A 19,702-nucleotide genomic window follows, 5' to 3' on the forward strand; every position below is an offset into this window, starting at 1 on the left:
TCAAAATAAATCTTTATTGAATGCAATATCAGGCATTCGGTTTTCATTTAAGAGAAGAGTTTGTAAAAGTCTTTTTGGAAATTTCTAAAAACCACATTCTAGTATAGAAAAAATATTCACATCTGAAATCCCCAGATAGTCAGTCCATTTTGTTTGAATTGTGAAGTTTGGGACAAACTTAATTCCTTCCAAAAGGATGATCATTCCTAGTAGATGCCAGAATGAGAAATAGGTAGTTTGCTTAGTAATAAACTGTTTTTTAATTAAATACACCAAATCAAAACAAATTCTATATTGTTATGCATCTAGAGTGAGGTTTTTAAGTTTGAGGTTTTTTAAAAAACTGTATAGAAGTGATATTTAAGTGAATGAAGAAATGCAGCTGAAAGGGCAGTTTTCAAAATAATCACACTGTCAATCTGCATATTCAACACCATTTCCACAGTACATCAGGTAAAGAGCACTTCAGTCCAATAATTTAAGATGTAGATATCAATGTCTTGCTTTGGAATGCAGATCATAAATCCTCATGTTCAGTAGATGGAGGTGCAGTTGCTAATGTCTCTACTTCTCCTGCGAAAAGTAAGTGTCTCAGTTAGAATAAATCTTCTAATTATATTTTACAATGAATACCATCATGCTTGTTACCCTTTGACTCTGGGAACTTACTGTGTTAAAAGAAACTAACTACCCCAGAGTATCATCCATCAAGAAAGAACCAGCAACATGTGTCAAGTCATACTGGGGAGCTGCCTGCTGGCATTAGTCTCCTGATCTTAGCTTTATAAATTGGTTCCAGTCTACAGAGCCAGATTATTTGAGCCAGTGTTTCTATATCAGATATGTTCCAAAGAAATTAATTAGAATACACTTATAGCAGGAGCAACCATAACAGCAGCAGTATAGCTGTTTCCGTTTTAAGCTTTTGTTTTCAGTATATTATAATTCTGACTTTCTGCTTTACAAATGTGACTTAAACTTAAGTAGAATCAATTCAGGCACTTTGAGAACAAGGAGAGAGACCCTCTTTCAATTAAAACAAAGAACTCTTAATAGACCTATATCCCAAACAACTGTGTTGGAGACTGACACTTAACAGGGACATAACTTTTAAGAAGTGCCTTTTGAACATTCTGATAAAATTTATTCTGAGTTATAACCTCATTAATTCACACTGTGAACTTGCAATACATCTGTATTTTCTGTTAAACTCAAAATGCCTGATCCAAAGCCTGCTGAAATAAATGAGAATATTTCTACTGATTTTAGTGGGCTGTGGGTCAGACCCAGAGCATACAGCTAAGGAAGACTGCACATGTATGTGTTGCTAACTTAGCTATTTAGTAAAATTATATTGAAGGTAAGCATAGCTCAGTCCTTCATGATGTTGGGAAGGGTGAAGGAGGGCTGTGGCACAATATGGCTCACATGAATTAATAGATTAAAAATCAAAAGGGACCATCACCACCTAGTTTGACTGTCACGTCCCCTGTACCACAGGCCATATATTTTCACCCCGTCAAGTGACAGAAAATCATCACATCTGTTAGTGATCTGTTCCAGTCATTTCCTTGACCTAAAAAATGTGCACCTTATTTCAAATTTGCATTTTCTAGCTTGAACTTCCAACCACTGGATCTAGTTATGCCTTTGTCTGCCAAAATAAAGAGACCTTAGGTATCAGATATCTTTTCCTTGTGTAGGTATTTCCAGATTATGATTAAATTCCCTCATAGCCTCTCTTTGAACTTCATGGATTGAGTTCTTTAAATCTCTCATTGTAAGGTATTTTCTCCAGACCACAAGTTCTGGTAGCTCTTTTCTGAACCCCCTCCAGTTCAAAAATATGAAAGACCCTAGTCTGGATTCTTTTGACCCCTTACACAAGAGGGGCTCTCCCCCAAGGACCTTTAACATACAAGGGATAGAGAATTGTGGTGAAGTCTAGCCAAGTAGTTCTATATCAGAGTTTACAGATGGAGTGATTTTCTTAAACACACCCAGTAATTCCCATTAAAAATACTATTGCAATATTAAGCACTCAAGTCAGGAAGCAAGAAACTTCAGGCAGACTTAACTCCCCCTTTGTGTTCAGCCATTATAAGAAGTTTTTAGTCACACAGTCACTTCTTTTCTCAAGCCAATTTTTTCTACAACTTTAGAAACATGAATGAAGTGCACAAATCATAATTAACTACATATTAAGTTTACAAGAGACTAGTTAATCTGTTGACATAAATTTGCAGCTAAATTAGTTACAGTTAATTGCCTTATCCATTAAACTATGCCTGTAAAACTCTCTCCACTCCCCAAAGAAAAGCAGCAAAGTATAGCACAGAAATGACAAAAATAAGTAATAGAAGGAAAGTTACTATCAAAAAGAAAGTGGACCAATAAAATTAATACTGACACCTTCTATCTGGGAATGCCTCCTCTACCCATAAACAACTTAAAGACATTAAAATAGGAGGCTCAGACTCAGAGGATTAGAGGTTGATGGGTGAGTATACATGTACCTGCAGATGAGAAAGTGGAAGTGACTGGGTACTCTCAGAAGAACAAATATAGTGACTAAGTTGTAGGGTATTCACACCTTTAATGCTGATGTTAGGCAGGCTGTATTAAAATACATTGAATTTCAGGGCTTTTTTAAAGTCACTCACCTGCTTTTACAGTCTGAACACAAATACCATCTTTTTCTTCAAAGCTTTCTGAACAGACACATTTGTAACTGCCTGGAGTATTAATACAGTCTTCATTTTCTCTTACACACACTTTTTCAGCAAGGTTACACTCATCAATATCTAAAAAAAGAATTTAACTGCTTTAAAACAAGCAACTCCTTCATTTATAATGAAAATTGCTAGCACCCAGATCCCTGAAAGCATCTAACAATCAGTTACATGGGATTTTTAAAGAACTTTCAAGACTTATATAAAAGTTTAATATAGGAAGAAAAACACTGCTCTCTTCCTCTGTGGATATCAAGGCGCTTCTAGTGTATTCATGTATTGCTCCTCTGTACTGAAGACGACAGAAATGCTGCTCATAGTTTTGACTTCTGTCAGAGTTACCTGCCTTGATTCTTCCAACTTCAGTCTACCAGGATGTCAAACTCATTGGAAGGAGTGTGCTATGTTTGATTATGGTCCATGGGGTGGGATTAGCTCAGGACTCTGTACTCCTCTCATATACAGCAAGCCTCATTGATGTCAGTTGAAGATTTGCATGTACATCAAGGGGAGATTAAAGGCTTTGGGTAATAAACTATTTTTTCAGTACTACATGGTCACATTCAGTAAGAAAATGCTCCTCTTTAGGCCATCAATTCTTTTGCCTGTTGTTTATCTTCCCTGCCCATCCCTTCACTGTTTTGCTCCCTCTTTGTATCCTCTCTGTTCTTCTCTCTGAATTTCCTTCTCCACAGCAATGCCCATTTCTACACCTTGAGGACTTCACTCCACCTCTTTTCCCAATACTAAAGTAATCACCAATGGAATAATTAAAGTTGACACTGAAGTATCATCATTGGGCTTTAGAGTTGGCTCTCTAATTAGATTAATAGGAGACAGGGCGTGCACGTCTGAGGCATTGTTACAGGCTGCCTGCTAACTCCAGTAGACATGACAAATTACACTTTTCACATTTGAAAGCTTGCTTTTAATAAAAATTAAATCTTGAGTCTGCATAACATGAGCATGTAATTCAGGTCAGAAATCATGAAGGCCATGTTTGACTCTCCTCATTGAGTTATCTTGTCACTATAACTGATATACCAGGAACAAACATTAAGTGTTAAACACAATACCTTTTTCTCCTGTGTAGCAGTGTCTAGCCTTTTTAGGCCTTGCTGTAGATCAGTTTAGCAATATGCAGAGAGCCTATATATTAGAAGTGATCTCTACCATTACATGAAACCAGTGGACTATTGAGCTTTCTATTTTGTAAATGCATCAAAATATTTCATAAGAGCTGAAGCTCTAACAGACTAATATTGAAGAGAGATACTCAGCAATAACCCATCTTATTCCAGCTTTTGGAACTTACGTTGATCTAGCAAGAGCACTACAGTACATTAAGAGTAACTAATAAAAATCCAACTAACCTGTACACTTCTCATCTTCTATTGAGTATCCAGACAAGCAGTTTTTACATTTGCCAGGACCTTCTCCTGTGCACCCTACACAGCTAGCATCACACTCTAAAACAAAACACCATTAATGAATACTGGAATGCAGATGAGATGTAAACAGAAAAGATTGTATCTTGAACTTAAGTTCACAAATTTATATGCATAAGAGGGAAGAAGTGAAAAATTATAGTTCCCAAAACAACTCACGATTAACACAGAACCACCTTATTTGTACTACGTAGTGCCTATAAGCTCTCCTCCCCCACAATCAGGACTGGGGCCCCATTATACTTGGTGCTTAACTGAACAATAGTAGGACAGCACCTGATGAACTCCCAATTAGTTTCTTCATTGTTGTGCATTTAATTTTGTCATCTTAATTTGGATTTTTTTGGGGGGGAGTATTCAGCTTCCTTGATTTAAAAATTAAACAAAGAATATGGAAATAAACTGCCTGTGCTGGTTATTATTAACATTTAAACATTCCTTGCAGGCAGTGAAGGTTATCCATTATTGAGCTGAATAGTTTCTACTATTTAGCCAGACAATTTCCTGCAGTGAGGGTTTAACATGGCAGCAGTACATTAGTTTACACTCTGAAGACTCTCTGTGAAACAGAAAAATAAACTTAGTTTTCTTCAAGCATTCCAGAAGAGTCCACTCTGAGCTGAGACTAAGCACAGAAAATTTGATCAATACAGAGAATTTCAGAAAGCTATGAGCAAGGAAAAGCTGGAAATAATTAATGGGATTTTAGGTGTAACTACATCATTTACAGCTGCAAATAGTGTAAGAGGCTTTAAGTGCTTTTTAAACAAATAAAACTGATTTATAATGATGATGTAGACAAGATGGTCAAATTGCAATATATGTGTCATTACTAATGCATTCAGATTCTGAACACCAGCAGCAAGCTTCAAGTCACTCTACTGATGACATCAGTTATACAACATCCCTCAAATTAAATATGAAAAAAGGAATAGGACACAAAGTTCTTATTCTAACTTGTGGTTAGGACAGAAAAAAGTTGCACTTCAATTAATATGGATATTTTTGAAGCAACAGACACTCTTGTCTAGCAGAAGAAAACAATTTGTTCCATTCTATATAGATCAAGCATTATTCTAAATGTTAAGGAAAACAAGCATATTGAAAGGAAACCTTTGCATGTAAAAGATCCATCTGTGTTTAGACAGTACTGATCATCTTTGCAAGGAAAAGCCTCTTCAGCACATTCATCCACATCTGAAACATAAGAAATGACACAGGTTATCTACAACTGTGCAATGTGGTTAACAGTTAGCATAATGTTTAAATGTTAATCTTCAGCATCGTGTAAGAACTTGTTCATACAGGCCATGATCCAAGTCCTCTGAAGTCAATGGAAAGACTCCCATCGATTCCCAACCAAAGAGTTTGCGTTAGGCCCACAATATCCTGAAAACAAAAAGCATTTGGTGCCCAATATTAACTTGCCCAACTTGAAAATTTATATTTGACATAAATACTAATGAAGCTGTGTTGTTTAGAGCAGCAGTAAGACAGACACTTCAGACTGAAATGATTAAGTTAAATAAAAAGCAATTTGAAATTGAAAACACCTCACATCCTGCTGTGTTTCCAAGTCTAACACTTGGAGGCATGCGTTCTCCCACGCTAATCACATGAACAGCATGCAACAAGCAACATTCAGACAGTCACTTCTATCTCTCTAGAAAACTTCTGTTCTTTGCTGCTCCCATGTTAGCAAGCCAGCCAACTACTTAAGATGCTGTTAAAGATACAATATTGAAGAGGAAAGTACAGGATAGGAGAAGAAATTAAGTTTGGTTAACAAGCCATGTTGAACACTAATGCCACTTTAGGAAACCAAGTATGTGCTCGTTTTGGTTGTGAATTCAAGGAAAGGGCACAAGTCCACTCAACTAAATCAAAATCAGACAGAGTAAGGCTGTTTGGGTCATTCTTGCTGTCCACTTCATCCTGCTGCTGCTTATCTATTCCTATTATTCCTATTCATAGAATATTAGGGCTGGAAGGGACCTCAGGAGGTCATCTAGTCCAACCCCCTGCTTAAAGCAGGACTAACCTCAGCTAAACCAAGCTTTGTCAAGCCACATCTTAAAAACCTCTAAAGATGGAGATTCCACCACCTCCCTAAGTAACCCATTCCAGTGCTTCACCACCCTCCTAGTGAAAAAGCTTTTCCTAATATCCAACCTACACCTCCCCCACTGCAACTTGGGACCATTGCTCCTTGTTCTGTCATCCACTACCATTGAGAACAGCCTAGCTCCATCCTCCCTGGAACCCCTTTTCAGGTAGTTAAAAGCTGCTATCAAATCCCCCCTCATTCTTCTCTTCTGCAGACTAAACAAGCCTAGTTCCCTCAGCCTCTCCTCATAAGTCTTGTGCTCCAGCCCCCTAATCATTTTTGTTGCCCTCTGCTGGACTCTCTCCAACTTGTCCACATCCTTTTTGTAGTGGGGAGCCCAAAACTGGACACAATACTCTAAATGCGGCCTCACCAATGCCAAATAGATGGGAATAATCACTTTCCTCGATCTGCTGGCAATGTTCCTACTAATGTAGCCCAATATGCTATTATCCTTCTTGGCAACCAGTGCACACTGCTGACTCATATCCAGCTTTTTATCCACTGTTACCCCCAGGTCCTTTTCTGCAGAGCTGCTGCCCAGCTCGTCAGTCCCCAGTCTCTAGCTGTGCATGGAATTCTTCCATCCTAAGTGCAGAACTCTGCACTTGAACCTCATTAGATTTCTTTTGGCCCAATTCTCCAGTTTGTCTAGGTCCCTCTGTATCCTATCTACCACTCCCCCCAGCTTAGTGTCATCTGCAAACTTGCTGAGGGTTAAATCTACCCCATCCTGCAGATCATTAATGAAGATGTTGAACAAAACCGGCCCCAGGACTGACCCTAGGGCACTCTGCTATTCCTTTCCTATTCTTATTCCTATTTTCTTGATGTAACCCGTACTTAAATACTTGAAGTAATTGTATAGATGCTTTTTCTAAAGTGTTCTTCAGTTACCTACACACATATAGACAATAACTGTAATTCTGTTGATTGTGTACTAGTTTTCATGCCAGTCACTTCCAAAGGGGCTGTGTCCACACAAGTTTTTTCCTAAAATACTCTAAGAGCAATTTTCCTCAAAAAATATGTCCAGTGGCTTTTGGTAGTTTAATCTGACCTATTTATTGTTGCTAAGTGTTTATATTGGTAAAGTGTAAATTTAATTCTGTAGTTCTGAGAATTAAGAAGTCATCCAGAATTTCTTGATACCACCTACTGCAGGCAGCTACAAGTAGCACTGCTTTAATGGATAAGAAAAAATCCTAATTTAGGAATACAGGCCCACATTAGGCCTGAGTAAACTATGGTTTTAAACTGAGTTTGAATATTAGCATGAGTAAGGCTGAAAGTGTGTGACCAAAAAAATAAGACCAAGAGAAATAAGAGTTATTTGTGTTAAATATGTAGTGATCCTGGAAATAGCAGTGTTATCTTACTGAAGGTTAGGGCTGAACATAGTTAATTAGGTACCAGGTGCAGTAAACACTTATACAAGTCTCTTTTTGAAAAGAAATGCTTAATCCAGTAGTTGGGGAAAAATATAGCAAAGTAATATAGAAGAAAACCTTGAAAAGAAAGGGGCCCAGCCATGAATCTTGCCTTACCTGGGACAGACGATATGGTTCAGCCCTAAAACTCCTGCTCTAGCTTTGGCTAAGGTCCAATAGCCAGCAGTGACAACACTTGTTTATTACAGTGTATAAAAAGCAAGGTTCTTTGGGAGTTTCTTAGTCAGAGCTTTTCCTTACTCTTCTGAAGTCACACCATGATGGGAATATGCTTCCCAAACCTGAACTTCTTGTAAATATTTTGGCAAATACTCTTAACTGTACTGTTGCTAGGATATGGTGTATAGGCATGTATATGCTTATTCTTGTATTTTGGATGTAACCAAACACCAAGTGGCCTCTGAACTAATAAAGAAATAAAGAACTAATAAGAAAGCTGTTGTGGCAAATCTTAAACTTATTAGGGAAATTATTTCTAACATCTAACATTAAAAGTTTGTTCTGTACTTAGTGTTTCAGTGGCTCAGACACCTCATGCTTTTCCAGAAGATTGTATGCAGTGATGTAGGTGTGTCGGTCCCAGGATGTTAGAAAGACCAGATGAGTGAGATAGCTTTTATTGAATCAACTTTTGCTGGTGAGAGAGAAACTTCCGAGCTATACAGAGCTCTTCTTCAGGTCTAGGAAATTCATGACTTTGCTAACACTTAAAAATCATGGTCTTAATAAAGCCACTGGATTTATGGTTTATTACAACAATGTATAACCCACTAATCCCCCGTGCACACTCTTTTGTCTTATGACTACAGGAGTATTAACAGGACACTTCACCTAGAACGGCCCCTTAGTTTAGCAAAAGTAGTTAGCACATATTCTATCTGTTTGATCTCATAAGTAGCCATGACACTCCTATTACCATTCCCAGAACCAGAGCTCTGATTAGCTTGAAAGATTGTCTCTCTCACCAACAGAAGTTGGTCCAATAAAAGAGATTTCAAGAAAACCAGCATTTTTTAGACAGCGTCTGGACTATAATCTGTAGCCAGTATTGGGGAAAGTCTTGCTCTATACTACACTTTTACAGAGTTCTTAAAGCTTTACGGAAATACTTAAACCCTACTAGCACTGTTTAGCTGTACAGTAGCATGGAGATGGCTTCAGAGTTTTCTGCATAGCTTTTCCCGTCATCAGTTCTCTCAGACAATCCCACAATACACAGTATGATGCCAACAAGGTATTTCTAAAGCATGAATTAAAACATTTAGTATTAAAATACATCCACGTTTACCAGAAAGTGGGATATCTACATTGGTGGTTGACATATCTACATTGACATATCTACATTGGTGGTTCTCTGGATTACAGATGCAAGCTTTCAGTTCAAATAACTTGATATATCATCAGACTGATCTTTTATTATGCATTTGAGAAGCATTTTATTGAGGAAAAAAAATAAGAAATCCTTCCCATGTTGCCTTGCATTATGTTACAAATCAGGAATCAAGAGATTACCATAGATCACAGTACACATCTGAACTAGTTTCCAGAAGAATAGAATATATGTTCTTATAGTGGAATGGTTTCAAATTGAGGTGGTCTAAGCTTATCAATGTTAGCTTCAAATGTTTTTTAAAAATGTGTTTAACTGTGTTAGTGTACGCAAGACCTTGCTTACCCACACAGGCTTCTTCATCGTTTTTGATCCAGCCCTCTTTACAATCCTTGCAGTCTTTGTTAGTTGAGCCAGTGCAAGTTTTACAGGCATCATGGCAAGCTGGAAAGAAATTTTGAGCATGGCTCAAGTTAGAGCTCTATTAACTTATGCTTTAAACAAATTAGATTTTCTTTCAAAGTGTAAGTCTTCAGGCAACCAAATAGTAGGATTTATTGGCAACGACTAATCATATTAACGAATAAATATGATTCTTCAGAATAAATCTCAGAGTATTTTCCAACTTTTTATACAAATCATCACACACACAGGTGGCTGTCCTAGAGCAAAATTAGGTGCTAAAAGAAATAAATTTGATTCAGTAAGTAGCACTGCTCTGAATTAGTACTAAAATAGTGCCCCAATAGTGCTAGTGAACAAGGTTGCAGGTGTTGCTATATTTCTGGTAAGATGTGAAATTGGTCCTGACCACTCGCAGTGATCAAATTATCTCATGGCTCTCTTCTCAACATAACAGGTGCTAATCTTTCTGTACATGCCAAGTTCTACTGTGGGTAACTGCATCCTGCCCACCTCGTAGCTAGTTTCACTTGATTTTACTCTTCATGACACTTATGCAAAACACAAAAACAAAAAGCCAGCTTGTTATATAGTGTTGCTAGTTAAAATGGTTGCTCTCTTTCACACCATAGGTGATTGCATTTTGGTAGTGGGTAAGTGGAAAGTGTGCCTGAGGTGGTACTAGTCTCAAACAGCTTGGTGAAACACGCTATGCATTCAGCATTAGGATCGGGTACTACAGGATACATTTGTTTAGATCATAATGTGAAGCAAGTAAGATGGAAAAAGTGCTATGTACCTGCATTATAACACTGCCAAAATGTGTATTACTAGTTCAGTTAAAGTGAAGTAACATTTTTATTTAAATCCTACAATAAGGCTTTTTAAGCTACCAAATAAGGCTACTCTGGACTGAATTGCAAAATTAAAGGAGAGACCTGGGATTAATACTATATTTTTATTTGTAAAATTAAAGATCTCAACCAGCTTTTTTTTTTTTTTTTTTTAATATATATTTTAGTGAGAGACTGAAGCTATACAATTGTGAGGCTTTTTCATATTTTACATGGGACTTAGATGAAGCTGCTCTATAATACAGTTGAAAATATTTTAAGCCAAAATCCATTTAAGTGACCAGGACAGGCTATTACACAGGCTATACTGTGGACCATTATATGGGAACTTCAGGTCAAAATTGTATAAGACATTTGCTACGTATTTTAATATATTATCGATACATTTAATAACTGAATTTTTATGCTACAAATTAAAGAACATTTTTAGGATTATTATGAGAGCAGATTAACAAAAAAATAAACCATTCAGAATAATCATTTAACAGATGCTCCACCACAATTGAGCAACACATGGATGACAGATGTCCCACTGTTAAGACAGTAATCTAACCTTTTCCACATATTTTTCTCATTTCTTGTCAGCTCATATTCTCTATTTACAGGGTTTTCCAAGATATTTTATTTAACATATTAGAATTCTTAGCTACTAACAAAAGGCTGTACAAAGATGTAAACAAGTGATAGTTACCTGCACAAATCGAATGTGTATCATTTTTCAGGGTGCTATAATAACCATCAGCACAGTCTAGACAAAACTCTCCCGTGTACTCCCTGTTACAGCTGCATGATCCATCCCCACCTCTAGTGCCATCTCCGTCACACTGACCATTTCCATGGCAAGGCCTTTCTGATGTACCGCGACATGCTACAAAAAGGGTTAAAACATTGTAACTTAAAACTTTGCACTACTGTGAGCGGAAAAAACCTAGAAATTCTCATCTTAAAAAACAGGAGTATTCTCTACCTTCTTCCAGACCTACTCATCTCCTTCTACCCCAATCCTTTCATCACCCATCCATCCCCAAAAGGGCCAATAAAGGTGAAGTGGTTATTTTTCATGTTGGAAGAGCACATCATTAGTTATGTGTTCTACTCTTGAAATGACAATAAATAAATAAATAAAATGTGACATGGTCTTTTTCATATTTCAGTATACAGATCAATACCAATCATCAATGTCTCAGGGACATCTGACACTAAAATCATTAGTTTCAGATAAAGATTAATTTCCATAAGAATTCTGCAGTTATCTGGAGTTTACCTGTTGTGCTGATTTTTTTGTTAATCATTTAATGAAAAGTAGATTTCAACAACAATTAAAAAAGGGAGCAAAGAGGTTTTCTGTGAGGAATGAGACCCTACCCTTTTCTCACTTGCTCTCTCTCACACACACACGTTTGTGTGGTACTCCAACCAGAGCCAATATGAAATAATTATGTTTGTGCTACCTGGTAACTGGAGTTTTGACTAAGTTAATTCCATTTCCTATATGAATTTGGGTTTCAGGAAGACACATGAATTTCATGTAACTTGGAATTCATTTAATCAGAATTTGAATATTTGCAACTGCAGATAGGCATTAGTGGCACTACTTATAGGAGAGGTCAATTTCTGAGTTAACGCTATTACCATGACACCACTTTAGAGGGCAGACTTGGCCTGCCATCTGCAAGGGCTGTAGTTCTCTCACAGATGCAGCATCATTTTGATCTAACGCACTCTTTTCCCAGAATCACCTAGCCATTCTGTCTCCTCTGCTGCTGCTCCTAAACTTCTCCAGATGCCTCCCTCCAACTCCTCCTACTCTCCATTCCACCTGATCCTCAACTGTGGATTTGCCTGTGTCTTCCCCACAAGCCTCGAGGATGCTTTGCTGTTTCCGGCTTCTCAGCTGCTGCTCCATCCATCAGCTACACTAGCTACTGCCTTATGTACACATACATCCTGCTATTTATGGTACTACTATTGTACCTATCACCACAGTATGTAGGCACTAACCGTTCCTTCTGTCTCATTGTTCTAGTTTTGCCTGCCCAGCCCCCATTTCAAGGTACCATTTTCCCTCTCACCTCCTTGGATCTGGATCCCCCATTTAGACAGCTGGAGTCTCCAGAAAGGTTCCATTTTTACAAAGTAGTTCAGGATAGTCTAGCATAATATGACTGGATAAACAGTCAAACCAACCATAAGTTTAAAACTACTGTAATATTTTTAATTTAAAGAAATACCAAGGCAGTCTGGTCCATATGTTCCAGCAGGGCAGCAAACTTCAGTAGTTTCTATACAAAACCACTTAAACAAGTCAGGGTGCTTCTTCTTTCTGTATAATAAAGACATTAATTTCTTAAAAGAAGTAAAGATTCTTGTAAGTATCTAGCTCAACACACAACTTAAAAAAACCCAAAAAACTCTATTGTTTGAAATAAACACGTTTAACGCAATTCTCAAGAGTAGTGCATGGGTAAACCTCTCATCTCGGCTAACAATTTATTATAAAAAGTAAGTGAAATGCAGTTTTAGTTTTGGAGGACAAAATAAAAATAGTCAGAACATACAGATTAACTAAAAATGGATCACTGTCATAACTAAAAATGTCACTGTCAAGAATGGAAAAAGCCATCTTAATTCAGTGATCAGTTCCTGGAAGCCTTCCAGAATAGGGTATTATTCCAAAACCATATTAATTTAAACTTTTTTTAAAATTACATAATTACAAAAACTATTTAAATAAGGTAAGGTCTTATTTCATATCCCCTAACTTAAAAAAATAAGTGGAAAGATAAAAAGCAAGGCAACAGTCCAACCAACTATTTGTTTTCTTAAGTTATGGTATACTGTCTGAATAGTAACAGTTGTAAGTATTACATCTTATTCACCAACTGCACCAACCTGACATTTGAGTCTGCATTTTAACACCAGTTTTAGACCTTTCAGACATACCGCTCTCTCTCACATCAGTATGCCCAAAATACATCAAGACACCACAGGAAAAAATATTTAGATTTGCTTAAGTACATAACACTGAAGATCTCAGTATTTGAATGATTGTAAAGACTGCAGTGATAAGCTGCATTCCAACACTTTAATTTTCCTCCTGCAGTATAAACCAGTATTTTGATAGAAAAAAAAAAGTTAAAAATATAAGTCAGATTGAAATTAGAAACACGGTCAAATTCTACTCAATTACCCTGGCCTAAGTCAGGAGTAACTATTTACTTCAATAAAGTTCCCCTGATTTCTACACATGGAGAAAGTTTAGCAGTTTAGATACAAGTGTACTTTAAGAAGTTACATTTTAAAGGCCTGATTTTCCCAGGACAGGTTACAGAGAAGTCCCAGTGATTTTAATGGAGATTTCTTCTAAAGAAAAACTCCATTGAAATCAATGTGATTTTCATGTCCTGTGGCAAAAGCTTCAAATCCTAAGGTAATTTCTGAAAGGAGTACTTCTCCATCAGCTTCCCTCTTCTTACTGTTAGAAACCACAGCTGAAGTGCCAGTATGTTACTAGGTATGGCATGCTTCAGGACCTTCAAGGTGTTTAAATGCATTTTAAGTTATTCAATAATAATCTACAGAAGGATCCTTGTGAAATGGACTACAAATGCCTAGGCCCAAGACTGAATGTTTGTTACACAATCTTTGGGAACCACACTACTTTCTTAAGTGCACTGTTTTAATATAAGATGTGTCACATTAGTGGAGTAGTGGGCAGAAGGGGGGAGAGAGTGCATGTGCACTCAAGAGCAAGCAGGTAAACTAGCTGTGCTCAGCAGAAGAGTCATTCTCACAGTATGTGACAACCTAGGTGTTCTTTTTAAAGTTTATTAACATGCACGAACTTTCCACAAGTATTAACAAATTTCATTTATAACCTATAATAATGATCTTTAAAAGACCAATTTGTGTTTGGTCAACTTCCCTTCCTACTGGCTAAAATAAGTCTTTGGATGTTTTTGTTTGCACCTGTTTTTTGATCTGTCTGCCCAGCAGTCAACACTACTTGGGGAGAGAGTGCTAGATTTCATTCTAGCTCACGCATCAGCATTGTTACCTCCAATTGCACGGCCAAATTATACTCCTCTGACACCTGCACAATGCCAAAAAAAAAGATTGTGCAGATATTAAGGGCAGTAGTCTGGTTTGCAGAATCTACATCAAGTAATGATGAGGTAATACAAGCACAGTTTGCCCTACTAATCCCAAATTGAGTTGGCAGGACTGGCAGTTAGATAAACTACTTTACCAGCTGTAAACTGAGAAAATATCATCTGGATTATGAAGAGATATGAAATCCAACAAAGCCATTCTCATTGAGTAGGACTTTTTATTTATATTACAGTAGCATGCAGAAATCTTAACCAATGATTGGGGTGGGTACTGTAATGGAAATCATGGGATTGTACTGAGGGCTGTTAGAAAACCAGTGACAATGCTACAAGTTCACAAGGGATCAAATCCCTGGACTCACATTAGCATCAACCTTCTATACAGTGAGTTAGGAAGCCAGGAAAACAACAAAAAGAAGCAATATGAAGATGAAGCCTATGTCTTTAAGGAAACGTCCATCTAGGACAATCAAGAAACTCCATAGGCTAATCCAGTCCCTAATCCATCCAAGGTAAAAACAGAACAATATGCTGTTTATTGTGTATAATCTTTCAGAATTTAAGAAGAGTTAGAGATTTCTGTTCATGTACTTTTCATAAGAATAAAGATTTGCCTGGGTGTCTCAGCTAGATTTCAACCTTTCCTCATCGCTGTACTGTGTGCCAGTTGGGTGCTACCTTCCAGTCCAGATGTGGCTGCATTTCATGATGCTTTGCATATAGAGTAATAAAGTGCTTTTAGATCCTTTAGAATGAAAGGTGCAGCATAAATATAAAATAACTTCAAACTAGTATCATGGCTACTCCATGAACACTCTCTTCAATTTATTCTTATTCCATAATCCTAACTTTGATTAGTGACCACAGGAAAAAAAAACCTGTAGCTTCTTACTGAGTTATTATAGCATTGGGGGGAAGAGGGGAGAGGAAACAAATGAGACTGAACTATTCTTATTGATCAGACACAGGATTTGGTAATTATGGATTGTCCTCTCTAGATATTTATCCACAAATAAAGACCTCACTAAAAACTTTGTTACCTACAGTTTGAACCACCAAGTCTCTATATGTTCTTCATGCTCTTCTACCATGTTGTTGCATTCAAAGTTGCTGCTATCACACAGGTTCTCTATGATCTCTACAAGACGGATTTCACTACAAGTGAAAAAAATCACAAGTTTAAAACTGGATACTCAATGATCACATATCATTCTTAAATTAGATTCCAATCTCTTAACTTGTACATTATCACTTTGTAGTGTGATTTGGGCCAGTTCCCAAATATAGCAACAAAACAACCCCTGCAGAAGTATCAAGAATTAACTAAGGTTGCATCACCAACTAAGAAGCCAGCACCAATGAACAACAAAATCACAAGAAACATTTTATTGATTATACTTTCAGATTATAAAGGTATGAAAATGAAAAAAAGCAAACATTTTCATGTGCAGTATTTTTAATATTCATCTAATGTAAAATCAGATGTTGGCAATATAAATCCACAGCTTTGGTAGTAACTCAAATCCAGGAATTTCACACTTGCATCTTATTATTCAGAGACCAACATTCAATATTGAATTTGTAGATTGGGAGAAGACTGCAATTCAGACTGGCAGGTCTGAATATCCTGCATATGAAAGAAATGGGACTGTAAAGCATAAGTTGTTCTAGAATTGAAACAGGTAGAAAGTCTTTGGGGCTTTGGCTGTCTGCGAAAGTGGTCTAATGAAAAATATTACTTCATCCACCTTGTCTCTCTAATATCCTGGGACCAACACAACTAAAACAATACTGCATTCTATAATAGTGAACGCATTTAGGGAATGAGTTTTCATTTAACAAACTCTAATGCAACAAATACAACAGTAGTTTGGAATTAAGATCAACCCTATGATAGATCTGACTGACAGAAAAAAAACTAAGTAGTCAATAAATGGCTAAATAAAACAACAGCCTCACGAGATTTTCAACAGTGTGAGATAACAGAGCTTAATTTTTCGTGTAGTTTGAAAAAAAATCAGATAAAGATACTGGACTGTAGTCTTCACCACAAATAGGAAATACAGTGAATTTTATACTTCCAGAGGTATTTATCAGAAAGCATTAATACAGATTTATTTTGTTATTTTAGAAAATATTTATGTTTTTGTACAGATAGTTATAACATTGCAGCAGATGAAGATGACGACTTAATCAAGTAATAAATGTTCAGGATATACCTGGATTCATACTTTGATAGTGTTTTCTCTTCCCAAGCAGTATTCCCACCACCAAAATTCTTTTTCGCTGTATCTGCTAATCCCTACAGAAAACAAAATACTTTTTAAAAAATAAGTTTGATTGAAAATCATCCATGTAGCCCTTTACTATTAAAAAGTAAACACATTTTAAGTATAATAGGCAAGTAATATTTATTAATTATTTTCACAACATGCAAAGTGGCAACAGGTACCTTACAGAAACTTAAAACAAGATTTTGACACTTACAATCAAATGTAATGCAGGGGGAGAGGAAAACAGATAAAAAAGGGTAAATTACAATAGTATCTCATGGTGCCTATAGTACCATTTGCATTGAGGTTCTGTAAGAGTCTTGTTTAAGATTCAGAGGGGTAGCTGTGTTAGTCTGTATACAGCAAAAACAAGGAGAGTCCTGTAGCACTTTAAAGACAAACACATTTAATTTCTGCAGGAATAAGCTTTCCTGGGCCGTAAAGTGAAGAAGTGCTACAGAACTCTCGTTGTTTTTGTTTAAGATTGGTTTTTTGGCTGCCATATGGGAATATGAATGAAATCCCAGCCCCACTGAAGTCAATGGAAGTTTTGCCATTGAGTTCAGTGGGGCCAGGATTTCATCCCAATACTTGCCTGTTACTTGGATTTATCTTCCCACCTGCAGCATACGCGCACAGGCATATAACAGACGGGCCAGGGCCAGGGCCAAGGCCAAGAGCAGCAGGAGCAGAGCAGCAGGCTGGCGCACCAGGCACCATACCGGCCGGAGATCGGTAACGAACTACTGCCGAACGGGCTCAAGTCTCAAACCTCATCCGTTCAGCAGCCCCGTAAAAAACAAAACGAAACGACTGCGAAGTGAGCATCTCGTCCCCTTACGGCGGAAGGAAACCACCACCCGGCCCGGCCGGCCGGCCAGCCAGCCCTGGCACCCCGACCCCTCAAATCCACTCTGGGAGGTAACACAATGCCGGGACCCTGCCCCGCTCTGCAGCCTCCTGCCTCCCCCACCCGGTTCCACTGGGCGGGCGGGCCGCTGGCTGGGGCCGCTCACGGGGCGCCGGACGCCTGGGTCCCATTCCCGTGGACCACCCAGCCGCGTGACGCGCCGGTCTGCGGCTCCACGGACCCCAGCGACGCGCCCACCTGATTGAAGCGGTCCGCGATGCCCCGGCAGGTGGCGCAGGCCTGGCGGGGCCGCGGCCCGGCGCCCAGGGCAGGGGGCAGCAGTAGGGCGGCGCACAGCGCCAGGGACGCGGCCAGCAGCGCCAGGTCTGGGCGAGGGCAGCGCCTCATGTCGCGGGGGCCGGAGGGAAGCGGGGCGCAGCCGCCCCTCGCTGAGGAGCCGGCTCCTGGCAGCGCCACACGAACCACGGCCCCCGCTCCAGCTGCCGTAGCAACCTCCCGAGTCGCCCCAGCCCGGCCACGGCGGCCCCCATTCAGATTTCCGCGTCAGCCCCACGCACGCTCCACCCATTGGAGCGGAAAGCGGAGCTGTAGGAACGTGGTCCACTCAGAGCTCGCCACGCTCCGGGCCAATGAGAACCCGACGTGTCGGCCTGCGGCGAGGATGGGCAGGTAGCCGGAGAAGGAGTGAGGGGCGGGCCTGGCTGCACGCTCGGCGGCGGCCATCTTGCGTCTGGGCAGCCGTGAGCCCTGGCAGTGGCTTCGCACCAGGGCGCCCATTTCTGATAGAAGCTGAGTGTACAGGGGCCTGAGGCCGAGGTCCCGTGTCTGCCTGCTGTGGGCGCTTTGCCCGAATCCAACATGGCCGTCTGGAGCGTCTTGTACGGCCAGCTAATCATCTGAGCCGTCTGGCTGTCACGTGCTCCTCCCTAGGCTGTCCAGTGTGAGGAGGAGGCCACGTGGCTGACGACGGGCTCTGTAGCCGGCTAGCTGGTGAGTTCAGGCGGTTGCGGAGGCAGGTTGGCCGGCCGGACCCTGGCTGCCGCGGGCGGAGGCACATCTCAGCTTCCTCCATCATGGGCTCCCCCGCCATGCGGGGCGCCGGTGCTGCCGCCAGGGGAGGCCGGAGATGATTTAGGTGGTTGTTGCTGCTGCTGCTGCTGCTGCTGCTAAGGGGATTCGTTCTACGTGTTTTATGCACGCGCCGCCGGCGTGTGGGAAACACGTGGTTGTGGGGCACGTGTGCGAGCCCCGCCGATTCCGCTCCCAACCGCGCTGAGTGAGTGAGTGGAGCTGCTGGGCGAGGCGCGCCCACCAGTCTCGTCCGCCACGGGCCGCGAGGCCGCCTGGCGTGAGGTGCTACGCAGCTGGGGCTGCCTCCATAGTGAAAGCAGGGTGAGGTTTTCACTGCTGGGTCGCTCCCCTAGGCTAGTGCTGCTGTAGTGTGTCTGCTGTAGAAATGCACACACGCACACGGTAATTATAATGGGCCGGGAGGGGCTCATCTAAACGCGCCTCACCCCTGTCCGCATGTGGGAGAGGGACTGAGCTGGGTCATTGAGGAAGCTGGGAGGAAGATGCAGGGAATCAAAGTTCCAGGCCCCGTGTTTAAAATTTAAGCCAGGGTAAAAAAAGTTGGCAGACTTTTGTATTTTGACAATATCTGAATGACTATTCACGTCACACATCTCATAGCATTTGCTGCTAAGGCTTGGAGTTTGTCCACAAAAGTCAGCTTTTGTTAAGGAAACAGTCGAGGTATTCACACTGAAATGCTCCTCCCTCGTGACTGCCCTGATGTGCCAACATAATGGAACCACCTCAATGAGAGGTGTGGGCTTTATGTTGGTGTCCTTATGGAGACTCAGTATAGACACTCTGATCCTTACATTGGCTGGTGGTTGTCATTCTTGTCAATTTCATTTTTCAAGAGAGCCAGGCAGCTAGAGCCCAGCTACCCCTCATCCCCCTTGAGAGCTGGGTGAATGGACCCTGCTCCTGACAGGAAACCATTGGCGACTGGACCATGTTACTGGTTGGGAGCCAGGGTGAGAAGTCCAGGTGGCCAGACCTCGTGTCCGTTGGGGAATGGGGATCTGGGGGGCAGCTGGGCTCCTAGCAGGGA

General features: G+C 40.0%; 2 protein-coding genes across 4 annotated transcripts in view; one reads left to right on the forward strand and one right to left on the reverse strand.

Moving 5' to 3' along the window:
* CRELD2 (cysteine rich with EGF like domains 2) lies at nt 1-18,322 on the reverse strand. Of its 2 annotated transcripts, none has more exons than XM_067564373.1 (10): nt 17,818-18,322; nt 16,668-16,738; nt 15,481-15,591; nt 12,556-12,647; nt 11,016-11,192; nt 9,414-9,512; nt 5,294-5,377; nt 4,106-4,201; nt 2,664-2,804; nt 1-573 (listed from the first exon to the last, which is right to left on the reverse strand). In XM_067564373.1, exons 1-10 carry the CDS (start codon nt 17,965-17,967, stop codon nt 518-520), a joined length of 1,077 nt encoding a protein of 358 aa, XP_067420474.1. In that variant the 5' UTR covers nt 17,968-18,322; the 3' UTR covers nt 1-517. The 2 variants fall into 2 exon arrangements, with proteins under 2 accessions (XP_067420474.1, XP_067420473.1); XM_067564372.1 differs by having other exon boundaries at nt 16,656-16,738; nt 17,818-18,318.
* The window catches only part of ALG12 (ALG12 alpha-1,6-mannosyltransferase), a 23,321-nt gene continuing 21,033 nt past the window's right edge, over nt 17,415-19,702 (forward strand). The window contains exon 1 of one of the 2 annotated variants that reach the window (XM_067564371.1): nt 17,415-17,630. The gene's annotated coding sequence lies outside the window, so the exon portion shown is untranslated. Of the gene's footprint in view, nt 17,631-18,416; nt 18,571-19,702 lie in introns of those variants that run through there. The other variant, XM_067564370.1, reaches the window with a different exon arrangement.

Source organism: Emydura macquarii, unplaced genomic scaffold, assembly GCF_026122565.2.
Source record: "Emydura macquarii macquarii isolate MOO-44397 ecotype Brisbane River unplaced genomic scaffold, CSIRO-AGI_Emac_v2 contig_2636, whole genome shotgun sequence".
Taxonomy (NCBI): Eukaryota; Metazoa; Chordata; order Testudines; family Chelidae; genus Emydura; species Emydura macquarii.